The sequence below is a fragment of the Egretta garzetta genome, unplaced genomic scaffold (genome assembly GCF_000687185.1).
Source record: "Egretta garzetta isolate BGI_Z169 unplaced genomic scaffold, ASM68718v1 scaffold246, whole genome shotgun sequence".
Classification (NCBI taxonomy): domain Eukaryota; kingdom Metazoa; phylum Chordata; class Aves; order Pelecaniformes; family Ardeidae; genus Egretta; species Egretta garzetta.
The window spans coordinates 1,771,687-1,789,862 of NW_009259976.1; the positions used below are offsets into that span (position 1 = coordinate 1,771,687).

The 18,176-nt window shown below is 39.3% G+C and overlaps 1 protein-coding gene across 1 annotated transcript in view; it reads right to left on the reverse strand.

Moving 5' to 3' along the window:
* Positions 1 to 6,880: 6,880 nt before the first annotated feature.
* The window catches only part of SSR1 (signal sequence receptor subunit 1), a 16,869-nt gene continuing 5,573 nt past the window's right edge, over positions 6,881 to 18,176 (reverse strand). Inside the window, exons 2-8 of the mRNA XM_035895903.1 lie at positions 16,612 to 16,730; positions 14,771 to 14,858; positions 14,333 to 14,595; positions 13,461 to 13,537; positions 11,707 to 11,785; positions 10,594 to 10,687; positions 6,881 to 8,199 (exon numbers count right to left, since the gene is read on the reverse strand). Coding sequence (XP_035751796.1) covers positions 8,132 to 8,199; positions 10,594 to 10,687; positions 11,707 to 11,785; positions 13,461 to 13,537; positions 14,333 to 14,595; positions 14,771 to 14,858; positions 16,612 to 16,730 — 788 coding nt within the window. The 3' untranslated portion in view covers positions 6,881 to 8,131. The remainder of the gene's footprint in view (positions 8,200 to 10,593; positions 10,688 to 11,706; positions 11,786 to 13,460; positions 13,538 to 14,332; positions 14,596 to 14,770; positions 14,859 to 16,611; positions 16,731 to 18,176) is intronic.

Sequence of the window (18,176 nt, forward strand, 5' to 3'; positions counted from 1 at the left end):
GCCCTCCTCTGGACCCGCTCCAACACTTCCATGTCCTTCTTGTGCTGAGGGCTCCAGAGCTGGACGCAGTACTCCAGGTGAGGCCTCACCAGAGCAGAGTAGAGGGGCAGAATCCCCTCCCTCGACCTGCTGGCCACGCTTCTTTTGATGCAGCCCAGAGTATGGTTGGCCTTCTGGGCTGCCAGCGCACATTGACGGCTCATGTCCAGCTTTCAGGATTGACAGACAGCTTAGACTTGCAGCTAGATTTGTTGTTCTAAGCAAGCAGCACCTGACTTCTAATGAATCTGCACCCAAAGGAAATATTTGTATCTTATTTTATGGTGATGGCAGTGCTAGCTGTGAGATGTACGCTTGCTTTGACCAATACATACTTCTCCCAAGTGTCTGCAGCTCAGGCTTTACCACCTGACCTGTGCTTGGGAATGGAAGAGTGACTGGGTAAAACCTGGCTGTAAACAAAAAACCTGTAACCTTTTTAATTGCCATTTCCCTCTGAAAATTTCAATTTCTGATTTCTACCAAAGCGTAGCCCTGCTTGATTTATGGGGCTCCTGTGTGCAGCCGGGGAGGAGGCAGAGCACGGCAGGACAGGGGCGTGCTCTCGCGCTGCTGCTGAGTGGGATACAGTGCTCGTACACTTGCTTGCTTTGCCAGTAAATCCCTTTTTGGTGGCAGGATACTTAACACCCTTTCATCTGTTGCCTTCAAGATGCTTGTTTGATTAAAGCTTTACAGGCCTCGAGGTTACTTACGCCAGGTCCATTATGCTCCACAGCTGGAGAAAATCAAAAGTATCACGCTGCCCATGTATACGCAGCAACCCGTGAAACATCTGCACCACAACACAGTGAGTTTGATTTTTGATCTCCTGTCTAGATCATTATCTGCCAGTATCTTTCAGAGTTGAAACCACAGAGGCCTTCTAGCACAGCTACCTGAAACCCAGAATTGGTGCTGAGCTGGTTAGAAAAGCCAGCCAGGGTTGTAGGTAAGGGTAGAGGAAGGCATCTGGAGAACCGAGCAACCTGTGCCACCTCCTGGGATCACATTTCAGCACAGGGCGTAGAGCTAGGCGCTGCTTTTAATGCATTTGGTTATTTCACTGTGGCAAATGCACTTCTCAAACAGTTTTGAATTTTTTTTTTTCTGAGCCAAAATACTCTTTAGCAGCTGTAAAACACCTGCTTAAAAATGAAAGTACTTAATTTGAACACTGCTTAATTAAAAATGATAGCAGCTCCTCCCAGGGTTCCTTGTGGCAGTGTTTTACAGAACTGCAGCTGTGGGATCCCTTGCAGTTTGTCAACAGATCCTTGGTGGCCTGTACTGATTACTGCTGCAGTGAATTGGGGACGTCTGTTTTGGTGCAATTCCACAAATTCAACAAAATAGCAACTATGGTGTGATGGCCCTTGGGGGTCGTCACTGAAGGAAAACCAGAGTAACCACAAGCACTGAATTGAAGGACTAATAAATGACACCCAGTGAGGTGCTTTTAACAGGAGCAGAGGGAGTTGGGGCTCGCCGGGACCTTTAGGGAAGGTCTTGCCCTGTGTGAGCGTGGAATAACGCTATGGAGCAACGTCAGTGATGACTGTGGCTACGTGACTGCAACTGATGCCTTGTACTTCATCCCCACCACACCTTTCAGTTCGGGGCAGTGGTAACCGGACGCTGCAGTGTCTCTACCTGCCAGGCTACTAATACATTGGAAAGGAGATGGTCCCTGTGTGGTGTGGGGTTTAAAATACGAGCCGTTTCTTTCCTGCTTCATTTGTTTTTTCTTTCTGAAAGGCTGCCTTTCCCAGGGTGCCTAACGCAGGATGTGCCTCCTGGGTCTCAGCTTGCTTATAGCAGTGTCCAGTGAGGATTAGTTGGGCAAAATGTTGTTTCCAGCTGTGAGAAATACTTCCACTCTCTGATTGAACCACTATTACAACCAACCAAGCACTTACTCAGTTGTAAATACTGGCGCTCAGGAAAACAGAAAGCGCTTCATAATCAAGTTTGTTAGGGTATTTACACCCTGTGATTTTGGCGACAATGGTTGCCATACTGTATGTGACTGTCATCAGCTGATATTTAAATTCTAGCTCTTTCCTTTCCAATGGAGACCTGCAGTAGGGTATTTTAAGGCTTTCCTCCTTTCTGTGGAGACTCCTGCTAAAGAAAATAGCTTGTCCTTTCTTTCTGTCTCCCTTGGAAACTTTCTGGTGGCCTTGCCAGCTGAGGCGGGGAGCAAGCATGCCATCATGGCAAAGTCCTGCGCACGGCTCGCTTCCCTAGCGTTGTGGCTCCAGGCTCACACAAGGAAGTACACTTCAGTGTTCCAGATGGACTGGATGCTTTTGATTCAGCTTTCATGGGGGGAAAAAATACTCCAGCTGAATATGGAGTGTGGACCTGTTTTTGTCTGAACATGGTTGAGGTGCAGGTGGGAGTTTAAAAGGCCCAATTTAACCTAACTTCAGTGGCAGGAAACCTTGCTGAGGAGCCTTGGCCCAGGGAACCAGGTGACACAGTGCATATGCAGCACTGCTGTCACCCCCGCTTCTGTGGTACCTTAGGCTGACAGAAAAATGCAGTGCTCAGACTTACTTCAGTGACCAAGATATAGCAAGGAATGATTAAGAAAAGCCAGATGTGGTTGCTCTGGCCCATGCATTTAGGTACTGCCCTTTGAGAAGGGCCTAAAGCTCTCTTGTGCTTGTCTGTTATGAGCAGCAGCTGTCAGCAACTTGGGAGATCCCTCAGCTGGCAGCTTTTGGTATTGCTGGCTATAATAATTCCTGTCCAGTGAACCTTATATTGTATTTATCTTTAGGGTAAATGCTTTAATTGTACATGGTCCACCACTGCAAGCTTCATCTGAATGAGAGCTACACTGTCTTGCTCCATCCCAGCCCCACAGGGCAGGACTGCATCTGTTGTACTAGAACATACACAGAGGTCATCTTGAAAACTTCTCTTGCTTAAGACACTTGTGTGGCTATGAATGTTAACTCTTAAGTATTCTCCTCACTATGTGAAAGAGCCAGCTTATGTGAATTTAAGTGGCACAGAAAAAACTCAGTTAAGGCAGGGCAAGCTGTGGTTTCCATGTGACCAAAAGTGATGAGGAAAGACAGGGTAAGTTTCAGTTGTCTCTCAGCAGTTAAGAGACCGGAATGTTGTAATGTTACTGCATCTTGGTTAATATGAGTTTATAATCAAGACTACTAACATGAGGGAATGGAAAGAGAGCCTACTGAAATGAAAACTGCAATGGCTGGCTTAGAATAGATTTTTGAGACTTCATAGTTGTCAATATCTTGATCTCTTCAGGGAAGGAAGAGGTAGACTTCAAAGTTTGCAAGTTGTTTTTATGTTCTTTGGGAGTTAAAAATGAATCTTAACACAAATCTTTCCCTTACTTATCCACAGATGTAGTTCAGACATACAAGAGTCTTGGCATCCTTTAAGCCATTTTTGTTTTGCTTTTGGTATTACTGCCTGGAATATTATTATTGTTTGCTTGGTCAGGCTTTCAAGCTATAGGGACTTGGCCTTGTTATAACCTTGTGCTTCAACAGCCTTTAAGCATCTTAACAGATCCTTTTCATGCTGCCTACAGTTTCACAATAGGTTATTTCTGGAAATGTAGGGGACTATGGCTCGGTTCTAACAGATCAGGATTCAAGAATTTACTGAACATTTTCCCAGTGCCCTCCCTTATTCTTATAAAGAATTTTAACCTTAATATTAGTCCATTGTCACATCACAGAATACTTCTATTATTCCTGTTCCAGATACACTTGTAGAAAAGCAGCTTTTTAAGAACAGCATGTTTTCAGTCTTTGCATATTTGCCAATACAGGTTGCTTATCAAGGAAAAGAGCACCAGCATACCACTCAGGCTTTTTGGTGCCATACTCATGCTTTATTTAAAAAAAAAAAAGCAGCTACACAATGCTAAGAAAAAAAAAATCAAGTTTACTTTACAAAAACCTGCAGCCATTTTCAGGAGATCTGATCTCACTTATAAATGAAAGTCAGCAGGTAAGAAAGTAAATGTTAATTTAACATTTCAGTTGCAGTACATCATCTGAACTTAATCATCCAAAACAACCAGTCATTCTTAAACTGACTGTTGATTGTATCTATACAAACAATCACCTGTATCACTTGATTAAAAAAAATCCCTGGGAAAATTTAGAGATAAATGGAAAAAAGTTAGAAGAATGTTATTTAGCTTAACTATAAACTCTTGCAGATTCCATAAGATCTTTCTGGCTTTGCTCTCCTCTGTAAGTTAACTGCAATTCCTCTGTGTATTTAAGAAAAGTCCTAGTGTAAAACTGCTAAACTCTGTTCAGTGAGGGCATTAAACTGGTGTAACTTGAACCTGTGTAGTTACCATCAAGTTATGCTAGTACTATGTCTTACTATCTCCATGGAAGTGTACTGTGCAAGTCTCAAGTAACTTTGAAACACTCCTGAAACAGCCCTTGTGTCACTCCTATGAGGTAGGTACTGTCCTTCCTTTGGAGAAGGGAAGAGAACAGACTCTTTAACTGCTGCTCAGTACATCAGGCACACTGAAACACAGGACAAACAGCCTACTTAGCATTTGACTTTCCTGCTGCTTCCCTGAATATGGAGCTTTCAACTGCAACATTGTGTTTAGCACCATGCATTCCAGGAATAAACAATGAATGATGCTTTTGACTATATCCATTCCAAGGTACAGAACATGCGCAGCACAACTGTTTTGAAACAAGCAGAAGCACTGCCATCACTAGTCTGCTCCATTCATCTGTGGCCTATGACTTTATTATTTTGTACATGAGGAATAAAGATGATGCTTCAGCCTTTTAGTCTGACAGCAGCCACTATTCTTTCTCAGATTAAATGACACTGGGAAAAAAATGAACTGCTGTCACAAAGCAGATGCATGCAGAGGGCTGCAAGTATTAAATGCAGCTCAAGCATGGCTAAATTAATGCTTTGCTACCACTGGAGATATGAACTTTAAAGCAGTTTTTCTTACCCAAAGTATAGACTCTCTAAGTCTTCACAATTTTTTTAATTAGGTAAGGAGCCGTGAGAAAGGAATTAATAGTGGTCCTTCATACTAAGGCTTTACTTTATTTGTTTACTAAAACCATTTTAGCATCTCTTACTAATAAGGAAGAAACCCTAGACCACATCTTCTTTCACAGACCTTGCTCCTTTTATAACCTTGCATGAGCAGTTGTGTGGTAACCTTGCTGAAAACTAGGCTGGTGAGAATGCTAGACTATACAAATGCTTGTGCTACCATATAGAAAGGGGTGGCATAAGCAGAATTGCTACTTGTTCCACCTTGAAGTCAATGAAACTATGCCCTACAGGGCTAATAGTGATATTCAGTAACATACCTGTCCTACTAAGCTACCTGTGTTTAAAAATTGAGTAGAAAATTCAGGTACTGAAAAAAACATTGTTAACCAACAGGATAAAGCAACAAGTATGTTCTCCCCCATTTGAAGAAATCTGAGTGTAGTAGACTGGCTTATTCACTATAAATAATGTAAGAGATGCCAAAGTTCAACTACCACTACACACTAGAATGTTATTGCTAAATTTCAACTACAGCAAACTAACAAGGAATTCAAAACTGTTACACTTCATTTATCATGAGCAGTAGCAGACTGCTGGCCACTGTTCTTACAAACTGCTTCTGGCTGAGAAAGTGACTAGAGCCATCCAAAGTGTGTGCCAAGTTGTACAATCAGAAGGGCAGCCTTTGTACAACTGGACTTTCCCAGTGCCAGTTCCTATGCAAGTTGCTAAACTGCCTCCTCTCTTCTTTCATGCTTAGAACTTAAGCATTTGGGTGTTAACCACTGAGTGCAGAGAAGAAAGCTGAAACCTTCAGTTAGTCTTTTTTTTTATTTGTACTGTGCTTAAGTCTGGTCTAAAGGCTTACCTTGCTCCAAAAGGCAACCAGTAAGGGCTAAACTGTTTACCTGAACAAATAAACTAGGATGTTACAAATTAGTATCATCTGTTCTGATACTTGGTCTTTTTTCCTGGAGTACCATTGTACCTAGAACAGCTCAGATCATCATCCTTCAAAAGAGTACCTTCCTATTTTGGGAAGAATTAAGAGTATACAGTTTAAGATTACCCATTACCAGAAGGTAAAAAAAGTCTCTTGGTGTCTGGTTAGACACATAATCCATTAAATTCAGTACATCAGGTGCTGCTATAGGGCTTTAGTATACAAAGCATTTAATACAACAATACTTTGCTGAATCAATGCAAGCTTGAATACAAGCCCATAAACCTACTACAGAACCAGTCAGATGATATCACTGAAGGCAAACAAAGTTGTGGAGGTACCTCTTATGAAGGTAGCATTCAACTGTTTGCCAAGTGATCTATATGACCATTTAGCAATCTTAACTATTAAAAATATTCTGCCTGGGCTACCCATGCTATCAGAAGTTGAAGAAAGCATCTTTTTCCTGTTCTTATCTTTTCCATAGCAAGATGAGTCAGGAACATCTTCACAGTTTGTTCTGGCAAAATATATAGTAAAACAGTGCCAGTACAGGTAGTTTCAGAGCTTAGACACTTCAAACACGCTGTGACATGATTTGCAAGTATTGCTCAGCATACATTGGCTCAGAAGTTCAGTCCCTGCAGAGCAAGTGTCGATCTAAAAGAGCACTTTCACATGTGGGGATCAGGAAGGGGAGGAAAAGAAGAAAACAGAGGTCTCAAATCAATGCTTTGACCAGCTTCCAGATAACCTGCAGACACAGGAAGGGATGCAGCTGAGATGCAAACAATTCAAGCCTTGTTCAAGTGCCTGCATGGCAGCAAACTGACACTCTGCATGATCTGCTCCTTTTACTGTCAGTTAAGTTCCTGAATGCTATGGATGTGGATCAATACCTCAGGACCTGGCAATCATGTAAACTGCACCTGCCACAAAAGAAAATCTTGGTTTGATTGCATGTAGCTTTTCTGCTTTAGTACTGAACTAACACACAGTTATTAATGGATATGCAGCTGTGTTACTAGTAGGAAAGACAAGATGATAAAAAAAACTCAGACCAATGTACTGACCAGTGGAAAGAAGTTTGAGATTTAAAAACTGCAAAGGGTGAATTAAAGAGTTTGCCATTTAAAAAGATTATTTGAAGACAACAGTTTTTCAAATTCAGTTTCAAGTGTGTACAGTAAATGCAAAGTCCTTGCCCCATGTAAAGCTTTAAGAAAAAGTCCATATTTTGATACATATGACATTCTAGTTTTTGTGAGAGAACCAAGAACTTACCGAAAAGTTGTTCTGGCTTATTCAATTTCTTGAGTAAACACTGCAGAGCTACCACTATAATCAGAATACCTAAGCTGCTGGCACGACTCAATAACTAACCATTTAACAAGTTGGGTATAAAAAAAAAATGTAGTAATACCAATTCAGCACACAAATTCCATGCTTCACAAGTTCTGCTGCTGTGTAAGAGTCTTCCTAACATCTAGGCAGATAGATGTTTAGGTCACTGCATGGCCAGATGAAAACAGCAGCAAAATATCTACCACTACAAGCAGCTATACCCAATTGTGCCTTTAGAATGCAAACTATGCAGAAATCTAGATGATCAGTGCCTTGCCACTGTAATAGGACTACACACACGAACTTCAGTGTGTGCACTGTAGAGAACAAAGTTACTTGCTGAAAAAGAAAAATGCATACAAGTTCTGATACAGACATGATACAATCAAGACAGATTAAGTCACCAGACATTCAGATTAGGGGGAGGAGAAAAATCCTTTAAAGACAGCATACAGATGACAAGCCAGCATTACAGAGAACTCTAAAGGCACATTTCAGGTAACATGGTTCTGTTAAGACCAACTGCTTACACACGCAGGCACAAATCTTAATGGCTACCTTCCCCCCCGCCCCCCAACAATTAATAAAAAAAAAAAAGAGAAGTGCATTTTCAGTAACATTAACACCATTCAGTTAATCTGTTCAGTCCAAATGTTTAGCAGTATTTTCCTTATGGTGATATGGATTCTCTGCACTACTCCAATCCAAAAAACCCAGACAGGCAGGATTAGTAAAGGTTCAACTGCTGTAATAGTTAATTTACTCATCAGAGCCCACTGATCTCTTCTGCGCCCTCTTGTAGGGCAACCTCCTTGGTGAAGCTTTATCTAGATTAAAAAAAAAAAAAGACAGTTGCATCAATTGCTACAGCTACTTCAGATTACATGTTACATGACCATGTATTTTTCTCCCTCCCAAACATCAAGCCAAACTGCCCTTCTAGTGCAATGCATCACCAGAGAAGTCAAACAACTTGTTAAGGCTTTTTAGCCATTAGCATCCTAAATAGAAGGTAACAAGAAAAAGGATGTTCCTGTTCTGTAACATGCAACTCCAGGGCAAGGGCTGTTCCATTTGCCAGCCACTAAAATGCAAAAAAAAAAAGCCAATAAAACAAAACCCACAACCCCCAAAACCAAACCCCTGATGAAACTGCATGCTCTGCTGTTTAGAAAAGTTTTGTGTTCGGTAATTCATAAACTTTCTAAAAGTGTAATTATTTTGATCATTACTGTCTTGAGTTTACCTGCCTGAGGAATGTGATTGATCCTCCCTTAGACAGCTTTGTCTTGGCATGAAATATTTCTGCATTCATACAGATTAATAGCAGAAGATAAGTGGTTTCGTTGTGAGAAAACACACTTTTCCAGGAAGCATCCACATTTAACTATGACAATGTCACTTTGTAATCAGATATTCCATACAGGGAAGCCACCCAGCTTTAGCTGTATGACCACTGGATGCCAGAAGCATCATCCTACATTTAAGACTTTATCACTGGCCTGTAATTGCCCTTTACAATGATGGTCCTTATGTAGATAGAATTTCAATCCTGGTAATATTGTAGTGAAGCTGCAATACTTTGTATGAAGTGATTAAGTGATTGCCAGCTGTATCTGTTGACTCAAAAATGCACATTTTCTTAACCAGAACCATATCCAATTAATTTCACTGTTTAGAGTACGTGCAAACACAAGGAGCAGCCATCATGTGCCAAACATCAACAAGACAATCAGTACACTATGAAGTGTCTTTCAACAATAAGAGTCAAGAACCTCTGAGGATCTTGAAGGCCATGTATTTCAAAGGATCCTAGTGTAGAGCTTTAAGTAAACTAAGCTGGAGCTAAAGAAAACCACAATTATCAATTTAAACATCATTTTTTCCTAGACTTCGGGTATTAAGATACAAATACCTATTTAGCTTAAGAAAGGGATGGAGGAACAGGACTCAAACGTTGCCAGGATTTGAACCCATTTAAAGACAGTAGAGGCCTCTAGCCCTTCTACACAGAATAAAGCTCAGAATATGCTTATTTCATCAAAACAGGAGGGGTTTGTTTTTTTTTTTCTTCAAGTAAAAGTAGTTGCTGCAAAGGGTTTTCAAAGCACTTCTCCTGCCTAGGATGCACTTTGCTTTAACTGAGGCGCTCTCACCTCACACCAGCCAATGCTACTGGTGATAGGAGTTCACCTGGGATAACGAAGGCCCAGGAAGATAAACCTGACTATTGAACTATTATACCAAAGGCCAAAGTTTGTCTCTCAGTGAAACAAGATGCACTTAGACATTGGTCATGATCAGTCCTCCACATCCCTCACATCAGGTTGATACTACAGCAAGATACACACCTACATTTTAAATAAAGGGTTCTGGGAACTGTTAAGAGGAGACAACAGTACTTCAGCAATATTCTACTGAAACTACAATATAACCAGAAATTTTACATATACACATATTTATAATATATGATAACAAATTTATATGTACACAAAATGTGTTTGTGTGGTTGCGTGCATCTGTCCTGTCATCTTTTACTGCTCATGCTACATCAACTACTGCATGCAGAAAGCTGTACTTCTATCCATGCCTAATTATCACATGGACAACACATGAAGCACTTCCACTCTTTAGATCACCAGTTTGCCTCACCTCTTCTACTCTGCACTGAAGCCATGGGAAAGCAAAACAGAAGAAACAGCAAGAGAAGTTAGAAATATCCACAAACACAGAAATGGTCTAAAGAAACAATGTATTTGGTTTACTGACGGCATTTCAGGTATCAAGTAGAACTTAGTAATTTTGGACTTGTGAAGGACATTAATACCAAGACTTAATGTGGCTTAAGTTAATACACACTTCTAATGCTTATTTAAAACTTTGGTCTATATGCAAACTTCTGAACAACTTACAAAAACTTTGAGATGACAGATATTTTCTCCTATTTAAACCTCCTCTGTGATCCAGGTATTGGGTAGAGATTTTATACTGTTGAAAGAGAGTCTACAGAACAAATTGTGAAAGTCACTGATAGTTCTTGTATCAATGAGTGAAGTTTGTTGTATACAAGAATAGGCTGCTAATGTAACAGTCTAATCATAAAGCACAGCGCTTTAGACAATTTTTTATTCTCTATAAGAGATGTATGCTTTTCTGAGAAATTGCTATCAGCTACTTATTCACTTACAACTAATTGATTAAGTTTCAGGCAGACTACTTACTTATTTGATTTAAAGTTTCTTGGGGAATCCAGCTCATATCAACATCATTCTGATTTGATGTTCCCATCTCTACTTTCTGTACTGGTCTTTTCCTCTGAAAATTCAAGAAAAAAGGTTTTTCTTTCCACAAAGTTTTGACAGCACAGGTATTACAAATAACTAATAACGCTATATTTAATGAATTGCAATTATTTCACTAAGATGCAAACTGAAGGCTAGTCAATGCACGAAGCTGTCGTTGTAGCTTAGCTTTAACTATCTTTACCATTAGCAATTTATTTGCCTAAGCTTGGCATTACCACTTCTAATGCCTCATGATACTTATTCCACACAAAAATATCAAGATTTCATGCATGCACAGGCACATTCATTACACCTGTTACAAAAAACGGCTGATGATTAATCAAATTTTGCAATGACTGGTTTCATTATACTTTCTCAAATTAGCACAATATTCTCGTACGTCACCTTGCAAAATAGATTTCAAAGTACAATAATCATTCCATACTTCTTCCCAAGGGAAGCTACTTCAAAAGTTTCATAAGCCAGACTGCACAAAGACAACCTACGCATTGCATGCAGATGAGACAAGCTTTCAGTGGCTTTTACTTGCCAGACCCCTTACACTGACAAACCCTTAGCTGTCACAGCATTATAAATGGAATCCAGAAGGCCCTCATCAACCTTATGGCAAAGCACTGTTGAGAACTAAATAAAGGACCAGACAGCTGCTTTCCCCAAAGTTTGACCTAGATTAAACTAATAGATAGAAATAGAGAGCATGGGGAAAGTCCACCCAGTAAGTACTGAATCAGTAGGTGCACACATCCAGTGACTGGAAGGTATCAAAGCTTCCAATTCAACCACTTCAGCATAGTGCCAAAGAGCAGACCCAAAGAGCATTAGGTAAACAACCTAAATGTCTTCAATTATGAACATTTTTTTTTAAAAACCGCTGTTTCTCCCAGTAATCTCTAAGGTCCTAGTTCTAAAAGTCAATCTTGTAAAGTTCTACCTGTATCGTTGTATGCCAGAACCAATTACTGAATGGTTTCCTTTTCATATCAGTAGGGTCTTACATTAACAAATACATAAACAAAATCTACTACCCACCTTCCTAGATTCTAGTAGCTGATGTAGGCCAACAATGACAAGCAGACCAAGTCCAGCGAGGAACATGTACATAAAGATCCTTTAAAAAACAGTTTAAGAAATGATTAACTAACAATCTTAAGTGTTTAAGAGAGTTTACAAAGAGGCATAGAAACTAAGCCTAGCTTTGGCCACATGCCCACTTGATCCTTCCCAAGAACTTTTGTAGGAGGTGGGTGGCGGAAAAAGCCCAATGAATCTGAAACGGAAGTGCTTACAAATATTAAGTAATTATTCTGACTTTGATTTCAGAAACTGTAATCCTAAATTTAATTCTGAACAACAGAACATTTGAAAAATGCCATATAAACTGGGAAATTATAAATAATTATTGAAATTCAATAACCGCAAGAACTCTTTTGCAGTATCTTGTTTCAAGATGTCGGGTCACAGGTAATATTTATGTTTGTGACTGCTTTAACCACTTACAAAACCCTTAAAAATCTCTCACGTGCTTTTAGTACACTACTGCAAAGCAAGTACTGCTAGGATACTAATTCGCTTTGAAAGACCTTGCTTATCTTGCTCTGTGTTCCACAGTTAGAATTCTACCTAGGCAAACAATTATTTTTTGGTTTGTTTTGAAGAATTCTACCTGAAATACCAGTTGATACTTAGCAAGAGGTAAACACAAATTATGTAAAAAAAAATTAATCTGGGGAGAAGGCATGAGTTTACAGGTAAAGAATCTATTCCAAGTTGAACATCTTAACTCAGATTTATGGCAAAGGAAATTACGGAGTTAAACTACGGAAGAGATTTAATTGAACATCCCTGGTTTAGGGTAATTATCTATTCACAGGACATTAACTCAAACTGGTTCTAATAATTTAAATTCTTTTGAGAGCCCCTTTATCAGAGTATCACACATTTTCATGTGACCAATTGTTCTTTCACCAATGCTATTCTATTTGAGAAACATGAATTAATGCAACAGCTATTTCTCTTGGTTGACCTTTTTTTAAAAGGAATCAGCAGGCAATTTCTACCTGTGGCAGAATTCAAGCATTCAGCATTGTCTACAGGTATTTCCGAAGACTTTTTTTAACTCACAGGTTCTCTTAAAATTCTACTCCAGTGCTGGAGTATTTAAAAACATATCAGCACAGCATATGCTTGCAACATATAAGGTGTGTCAGATGTACTTAAGTCTGAGACAGAAAAAAATCCCACTCCTGACAGATACCTGCTACAGATACGCATTAGTGCAACAAAGAATGAGCGCAAGTTCCTCTGTCTCATACTCTTTCAGTTTAAGTAATCTTGGGTTATACTGGAGTGCTCCAGAAGCAAGTTACTCCAGTCTTCACAAGAGGACCCACAGCCCAATACTGCAGACCCTCTCCATTTTTAACTCTTAAGAAAAAGCACAGTATCATAACAAAAGCTTAACAGCTTTGAATTGCTATGTAGCTGCATCAGGTCCAACTAACAGTTGGACTTAAGCCCCCCGAACCAAAGCAGATTTGTAAACTGCTCATTGACACAGTACCAATCCTAAAGATCCCTAATACTAATACAGATCTTAACTTGGGGAAAAAGTTTGTATTTTCAGTCTATCAGCATTGTACAAGTCAAATGCCTGCTACACCATCAGCAAAACACAGCAGACCCAATGTTCAATAAAATGAGGATACAGGAACTATTCTCATCAGCGCTGTGAAAAACCTGTTCTACCAGTACACCAACTGGACTTCAATCTCCAGCCTCCTTACGTTTCTCCGTCCAGCCCATCTTCTTTTTCAATAATTGTAACAGTTTGATTGAAGACAGCATCTTGAAACACATTGCCCTGTAACAAAGTTTGCACATAACATTTTAAATTCATTTCTTGAACACATACACAAATATTTATCTTTTTCCATGTTCTTGGAAAAACTCTAGAAAGCAGTAACTCCTGCACAAGACTTGATTAAGTTTATAAGCAGTGCAAGTTTGACTCAACACATAAAAGTGCAAACTTCATGGTGCAAGAAAGTCACATCTAATCTTCAATATGTTATTTCCTATAACACAAAATATTAGATATGAAGGGTTCTTATTAGAATAATCAAAACACAAATGTACAAAGCCTGTTAAACTTTGACCTCCACTAATAAAAAAAAGAATCCCCTATTTTAATGCCCATTTATACTTTTGGATAGTCTTCCCTCAGACTGCAATTACTGGACATTTATTTGCTTAAAGTCAAGTTTGCAGATGGGACTCAGGCTGGTAGTTAAGTTTGTTAGCAAAGCCCAATCTGAAAAGCACTGTGAAATTTAACTTATCTTAAAGCTTTAGTTTTTTGGGTTTGGATTTTTTTTTTCTCCAATGATTACAGCCCACTACTACACAGTTCTAAGGCATTCTAGCTTCCATTGCTGATGTAACTAAGCCTAACCTATACAGAACTAAGTGTACGGGGGAGGCAGCTATTGTGAAACATGTAGACAAGTCGCTTACTGTGCTTATGTATCTACTGATTTCCTGAAAAACCACAAAGGCATTCACTTTCTGAAGAGGTAAGCAGCTTGACGAAGTAGTTCCTTCCTGACATTTCCACATGAGCTAGAAGGATAAAAATTAGTTACAATGTCAGGCTTACATTTACGTCTCTGTAGTTGAGATTGATAACTAGTCCGAAAGGACGACCACCCATAGGCTCAGCAGGGATGAAAGAGTACTCAAATGTGGCTTGTCTCTGAGGTGGAACAACTGTATTCAGAGGGAGAGCTGTGAAGTTCTGGATATAAAACTGGTAGTCTTGAGGATACCGGAAAGAAGCATCGAGAGAGTCAACAATGAAATCCTCTGCACCCTTATTGGTGAAGCCCACCAGAAATTTTACAATGTTGTTTGCCGGGAAGTCTAAAACACAAAAAATATTTAACCATTAGGAACTTCATACACCACACCTAGCCTGTTTCTAAATGGAGAGTGTCTAGAACAGATTCTGGTTGTTCAGAGCTTCACTGTTTTATGTACACATTGATACAGTCTAAGCAACTGTAAAGAAGATGGTAGATTAGCACAGGACTCTTACCTTCACCTTTCACAAATAAGATGGTTGTATCAGCACTAGGTGAGGCTTTAGGTTCTCCTGACAAGTCTTCTTCCTCTTTTTCTTCTGTCTAAGACAAGAGACTTTTTTGAAAAATCCTATAATGAACAGTGAAGCAAAGACCATGCTTGTTTCACGAGAATCCCATGGGTAAAAGCACGCAACAACAGCACACATTAGTATCAATTCATGCTGTTGCAGGATTAGCACATAGTCTGTTCTCCCTCTAGGTTTGATCAGCATAATTATCAGCTTTTATCCTTCTACTTGTATCTGACACAGTGACTAATCTGAACTGCATTTAGCTGTATGGAAGGGTTTATAATCAGAAAGCAATAGTAAGGTTTGGAGGTGGAAGGAAAAGAATAGCATCTAAATGTTAAAAGTGTTTGTGTCTAAGCTATTTCTATTTAGAAAACAAGCATTTCCAAAATTACAGGCAACCATAAGGCAAATGAGAGTTACTTTCACTACAGAGTAAGTGTTTACAGCAGCTTTCCATTCAGTTTTAATTAGTTAAGTGTTACGTATGCCTGGAAATGGTTAGACTGTTGGAACTAAGTAAGTTCATGGATTCACTTGTTCAAGCTCACCTTTGTGATGATTCACTTTCTAATTTGGCAAATGCAGGCATTAAGGGCTCATTTTCCACATGGGAATCACCACCTCCCCAACAAATAAAAAACAAAGCTGACCCCATTTTGAACTGTCTGAACTAATTGCTTGCAAGTTACAGTTAGATCATTCACTTTCACTGCTTAACCAACCACTTGAAGCAGGGGACAGCCTACTGGATCAGTCACACATGTACCATGACCTAGGGAAGCCATGAACCCAAGCTAAGCACCAAGCATCTTGATTTCAAGATGCTATGCAAAACTGTATCTTCTTTTTCAGTGACAAATTAAAGCAACTGCCTAAAAAGTATAATGTTTTGTATCAGTCACAGACTATTTATTAAATAGCAAAGTACATCCAGAAGGTTATTTAATAATATTCTGTCAGTACTGAATACCAAGGATACCTTCCACCACTTAGTAAAGCTGGTTGACTCTAAGCTCACCAACATAGTAAAAATTTAATAGAATCAAAGAACAGTTTACCAGGTCTCCATTTTTATCATGTATGTCTTTTCCTCCTAATAACGTCCCAAACTTTATTTTACACCAGAAATTTAAGATCTTTTTGTATCAATTTAAGTACGCTAAGCATCCAGCAAGCCTAATACTCTACTGTTGTAAGCAGATCACCTAACTACATAAAATATTTCACTTTGTCAAGCTGAAGCAAGTGACCCAGAACAGCAACATGGCCACTACTATAACATGCATACCCTGCAACAAGTGTCAGAGACTAGGAATGTAGTAAGCAAAAACGGGCTGCAAAACAAGGTTTTCAGAATTAATACTGAACTTAACTAAGATTCTGTTGCCCCTCAAAAACCAGTACCAAAGAAGCCAGAATTAAGTAGTCCTATATTCCAATGTCCTTCTCAGTTTACCGAGACGCAACTTAAGCTGCAAAAGAACTACAAGGGGCTTCTGTGAGAATCTGATTCTCTCACTCAGCATTCTTGTTTTGTGAACTCCTGTTTTGGTAGTCAGAAATCAGGCTGTCCCCACATGGTTTTTCAACTGGTAATTCAAGAAGAAAAGAGAAATCCTTCTGAAACTTCAAACTGAACACAAGTTTAATTGGAGACCTGGAAACAGCAATTTGGAAATAGCAATGTTATTAAACACATTTAAATATATCTAAACTATCTAGCCTCAAGCACTTGTAGTCTAATTCATACTTATGAAGTAACACTCATGTACAATTACCAAGTCTGTTGGCTCGTCTTCTTCAACTTCAGCTTCATCATCTTCATCTTCAACTACAGTATCTTCCACAGCTTCCTCATCTTCTGTGGCATCTTGAGCTGCAACTAGTAAACCTGAACCTACCAAAACAGAATGCAAATACAAGTAAGCCATTTTAATGGCTAGTTAATCAACAGGAAACTGACACTGTAGTATAATTTTCAAACTAATGTTTGAAGAATTTCTTAAAAGCCTGCCAAATAGCTTTTTGAAGCTTCAATTGCAAAAACCTCACATTCAAATGATTGTCTGTGTCGATCTTTTAGCCTTTCTCCTTCTCTGATAACTTTCTGAACTACTCTGGTTTACATGCCAGTAAATTCAAAACCCAGCTGAATAACAGAAAGTTCAGCATTCACACAGCAGTACTTAAATTTGCAGAAGGCAACCAACTTGCCTTAAAAGCTATTGCTTAATATTTGAACCTGTCAAGGTATGAAACAAATTTAATTTTGTTTTGTCATTACAAGTGTGAAAATAAGACATTGCTATTGCCAGGAAATTAATTCAGTAAGTACTGTTTCTTCTAAAACTGTAAGTTTAATAAACGATTAGCCATGTCCTTTTCATCCGCCAGTATCAGAACACTGTATTTTCATAGGTAGTTAAAAAGTTATTATTTTTGCACTTATTTTATTCAAGTTTTAAAACAAAGTCTTTTTTAATATTACCTCCTCAATATCATATACTACTACACCCATATGTTCAACAGAACCACAACACTAGTCAGAAAAGAAACCTGACCAAGAGCACAGCTCCAGAGCCAGGCTCCAAGGTGAGTGCAATCTGATAGTTCATTGCTTCTCTGCTTTTATGGAGCTAAGTCTCATACATTCAAACACCAGGCAGAGATTATGATTGGCATAAATATCAGCCACAGGACAAAGTTCTGTCTGTTTGCAGTTTAGAGCGCATGCAGGCAAGACTGAGAACTTTTAAAGCATACATGCAAAACTACAGCTTTTTCTTTTAATAAACGTAACGTTCTCCAACAAAAAAAAATGAAAATGAATGGATGATTGATTTACACAAGCCTGAAAAAGAGATCTAATTGTTATGAGCATGCATTTAAAATATAAATATTTAAACGCTTTCACAGGCAACAAGAATCCCTGAGCAGGACAAGTACAGCCTAAGGACTTCAGGATTGTCAGTGAGAGCTAGAAAAACCAAATGCAACCCCTCCTCCTCCTCAAGTGTCTTTAGAAGGCACACTCAAGGACTTGTGCTCAACCACGTGCAATACTTAACCTAAGACTAACTACAGTGATTTTATTTGCCAAAGGTTTCAGCTCGTCAGTCTGCAAATAAAGATTTTTGTTTTTAAAATGTAATCCTTTGTATCTGAACAGGGTACAGGCAAGTTATAGGCACTTTTCACAAGCAGCTGCGCCAGCTTGTTCTCTTAAACCTCTAACGTGCAGCCTTTTCCACGGACGTCCGAGGGGCTGATGATGTGGCAATGGCGGGAAAGGAGGGGAGCTGCCGGCTGCGGGAAGGGGCGAGCGGGCTGCCCCTCTGCCCTG